Source organism: Triticum urartu, chromosome 7A (assembly GCF_056163025.1).
Source record: "Triticum urartu cultivar PI428250 chromosome 7A, HENAU_Tu73, whole genome shotgun sequence".
Classification (NCBI taxonomy): domain Eukaryota; kingdom Viridiplantae; phylum Streptophyta; class Magnoliopsida; order Poales; family Poaceae; genus Triticum; species Triticum urartu.
This window is the reverse complement of record NC_141879.1, coordinates 89,296,289-89,299,752: the sequence shown is the minus strand read 5'-3', so window position 1 is coordinate 89,299,752 and position 3,464 is coordinate 89,296,289. Positions and strand designations below refer to the sequence as shown.

Below are 3,464 nucleotides of genomic sequence, written 5' to 3'. Positions count from 1 at the left end.
AAGGAAAAGGATAAAAAAACCAAGAAAAACAAGAAACTCCTACCTTTTCAGAAAAAAAAAAGAAAAACAAGAAATTCCCTCACTCACACTAGACCGACCGGCGTCCGGCGACACGAGTCCAACAGCAGCGGTGATTGCCATTTGCCATTGCCATGTACCGGGCCGGCGGCACGTAAAGCGAATCCCCTGCAACTTGCTGCAATGCTGCATGCACTCCTCCACACGCCTGGCCTATCTACCTGTACATGCGCGTCGACCATGGCCCAGCCTCTGCCACGGCCACGGGCCTATAAAAAGCGCTGCCCCTCGCCGCCCGTTCCATCCATTCAAAGTGCTCTGCTCCGCTCTGCTCTCTGTCCCGCCCGCCGGCTCATCCCCGCGAGCACACCACCGTCGACCCCTCCTCCTCCTCCTAGCCGCTCCCGCGCGCGGCCGGCGGTGTCGTGATGGCGAGGCCGTCTTCGTCGCCGACGAGGCTGCCGCTGCCGCTTGTGCTGCTGCTGTGCGCGTCGGCGCTTTCCATGGCGGCGGCGCAGAAGTACAATGCGGTGTACAGCTTCGGCGACTCGATCACGGACACGGGGAACCTGTGCACCAACGGGCGGCCCTCGGCGATCACCTTCACGCAGCCGCCCTACGGCGAGACCTACTTCGGGAGCCCCACCTGCCGCTGCTCCGACGGCCGCGTCATCGTCGACTTCCTCAGCACCAAGTACGGCCTCCCCTTCCTGCCGCCCTCCAAGTCCACCTCCGCCGACTTCAAGAAGGGCGCCAACATGGCCATCACCGGCGCCACCGCCATGGACGCCCCCTTCTTCCGCTCCCTCGGCCTCTCCGACAAGATCTGGAACAACGGGCCCATCAGCTTCCAGCTCCAGTGGTTCCAGACCATCACCTCCTCCGTCTGCGGCAGCAGTGAGCCCTCCCCTCAGTCCTCTCCCATCATGCTTTTCTTTTCTTTCTTCACTCCCTTCAAAGCCCAGCCCACCATGTCTGCATGCTCTGCTGCTCCCTTAATGCACGAGCAGCAGCATGATTTCCTGCTCCATCCAGCTGTCGCCGCTGCCACTGCCATGCCGCTGCCGCCATTGATAAGAGCTTTACTACATACTTTTCATGGGGCCTGGCGAATTGATTCGCTTACGCGTGTGTACTATCACTATTGTTGCAGGCTGCAAGAGCTACCTGGCGAACTCGCTCTTCATCTTCGGGGAGTTCGGGGGGAACGACTACAACGCGATGCTGTTCGGCAACTACAACACGGACCAGGCGAGCACGTACGCGCCGCAGATCGTGGACACCATCGGCGCCGGCGTGGAGAAGCTGGTCGCGATGGGGGCCGTGGACGTGGTGGTGCCGGGGGTGCTCCCCATCGGCTGCTTCCCCATCTACCTCACCATCTACGGCACCTCCAGCGCCGCCGACTACGACGCCCTCGGCTGCCTCAAGAAGTTCAACGACCTCTCCACGTACCACAACAGCCTGCTGCAGGCCAAGGTCACGAGCCTCCAGGCCAAGTACAAGTCGGCGCGCATCATGTACGCCGACTTCTACGCCGGCGTCTACGACATGGTCCGGAGCCCCAGCAAATACGGTACGCACGTACGTTCGTTCATACGTACATGATTTCATGCACACGTACTGTACTCCTTACGGACGCACGGAGGGGCTGGAGTTTGGCGGCTAGTCGACTAGCGGCACCGTTGCGGGCTAGATTTCAAACTCGCCGTGACTGCGCTGGACCCCCGTCCGTCGTCGGCATCGCAGAGCGTTTTTGGACGCGCACGTCACGCTCTGTCCTGGCAGTACCAGCAGTGTAGCACGGGACAAGCATGGACATGGCGCCGGGATTAAATGTAGGATTATTCGGCGTTTAAGGCTCGTGCACGATCGAGCAGTGAGCTTGCAGTGCTGCACTGGTGCGCCACTAGTCCTGCACTGCTGGCCAGCAGCGTGGTCACCACCACATGCGCGTCCGTGCGCCCGTCCATGTGCGTGCGCTGCGCTGCGCCGGCCGTAGGGATTTCCTGCCGTTGCCCCGCTCTGGCTCGCGCCGGCGCCGGCCGTGGGAGCGCGAGCGCGTCCTGCGCCCAGTCCAGTCCAGTCCTGTCCCGCACGCGGTCGATCGCCGGTGAATAGAAAACGAGGTCGCGGGCCGACACGGGCGCGCTCGCGCTCGTGATACGGGGATCCCGAGCGAGTAACGACATCCCGTCACGGGGGAAAATAATGGGGTTTGGTAGGCGTTGCTCCTCTGAACCGGCGCTACTTGCAGAAGCAGACAGCCGGTGCTCTGTTTCCCCAACCGAACACATGCGTGCCGCCCCGGTGGCGGTGGGTGGTTAACGCCGGGACACACGCCACTGCTCCCGCACGTTGCCGATCGATGATCGGAAAACCATCCCTCCCCTCGGAATCTTCGTACGAGGGGCGTCACGGACCCATCATGACAGATTGATGCAATGCAAGAAACCAAAACGATGAACCAACTGACACTGTGAGGTGATATGATCTGATCTTAATCTTGTGTGGATGTGGATGCAGGGTTCAGCTCGGTGTTCGAGGCGTGCTGCGGGTCGGGGGGAGGCAAGTACAACTACGCCAACAGCGCGCGGTGCGGCATGTCGGGCGCCTCCGCCTGCGCCAGCCCGGCGTCGCACCTCAGCTGGGACGGCATCCACCTCACCGAGGCCGCGTACAAGCAGATCACCGACGGATGGCTCAACGGCGCCTTCTGCCACCCCGGCATCTCCCACTAGCCAGCCACTCCCGCTGGCCGATCAACCAGCTCATGCATCGTCGTCCATGGATCCATCATTAATCAATCAATCAATCAATTATTATTATTATTATTATTTGTTCAGTCGGGTTAATTATTATAAGGAAACGTTTCTGGGGACTGGCTAAGGCTGGGTTCCCGGTCTGATCTGGGCGCGTGTGTGCTGATGAAGAAAGGGGAAAGAATGACGGCAACTGTCGTGGAATAGTACCGCATGTGTTGCTATGAACCTGTAATAATCTGATAATTGTTTTGTTCCATGGGGAAAAAGAGTGGTACAATTGGATGAAAACGAAAGAAAGAAGAAATAAACACGATAATAATGAAGGAAGGAACTTTCTGCCGTGGCAGCTAGGGGTTTGGATCTTTTCGCCTGGCGCACGGGGTCATGTGCGGCCGGAGCTTTTCGGTAAAGACGCTCCACAAATCTCGCCTCCGATGCTCATCCTGTCCGGGACGGGACTACAGAGTACAGACTAGGCTAGTAGAACTAGTCACTGTGGTCGATCGTCGTCGGGGCATTGCCCGTGACGACGCCGGACAAACCGTGTCTGGCAGGGAAAACGCCCAGGAGAGGCTGGGAGCAGTAGTGAACAACAGCTCGATGATTAATATAATCGACAGTGCTTCCTGTTTCATCTCCGGTCCTTTTTAGTTCGCATATTAGATTTGTTTGAAGTCAAGC

General features: G+C 59.0%; 1 protein-coding gene across 1 annotated transcript; it reads left to right on the top strand.

The window, feature by feature from the left end:
- Positions 1–346: 346 nt before the first annotated feature.
- On the top strand, positions 347–2,928 carry LOC125520657 (GDSL esterase/lipase At5g45910). The gene is made up of 3 exons (XM_048685620.2): positions 347–915; positions 1,172–1,594; positions 2,545–2,928. The coding sequence occupies exons 1-3, from the start codon at positions 447–449 to the stop codon at positions 2,757–2,759; spliced, it is 1,107 nt and encodes a 368-aa protein (XP_048541577.2). The 5' UTR covers positions 347–446; the 3' UTR covers positions 2,760–2,928.
- The last annotated feature ends 536 nt before the right edge of the window (positions 2,929–3,464 follow it).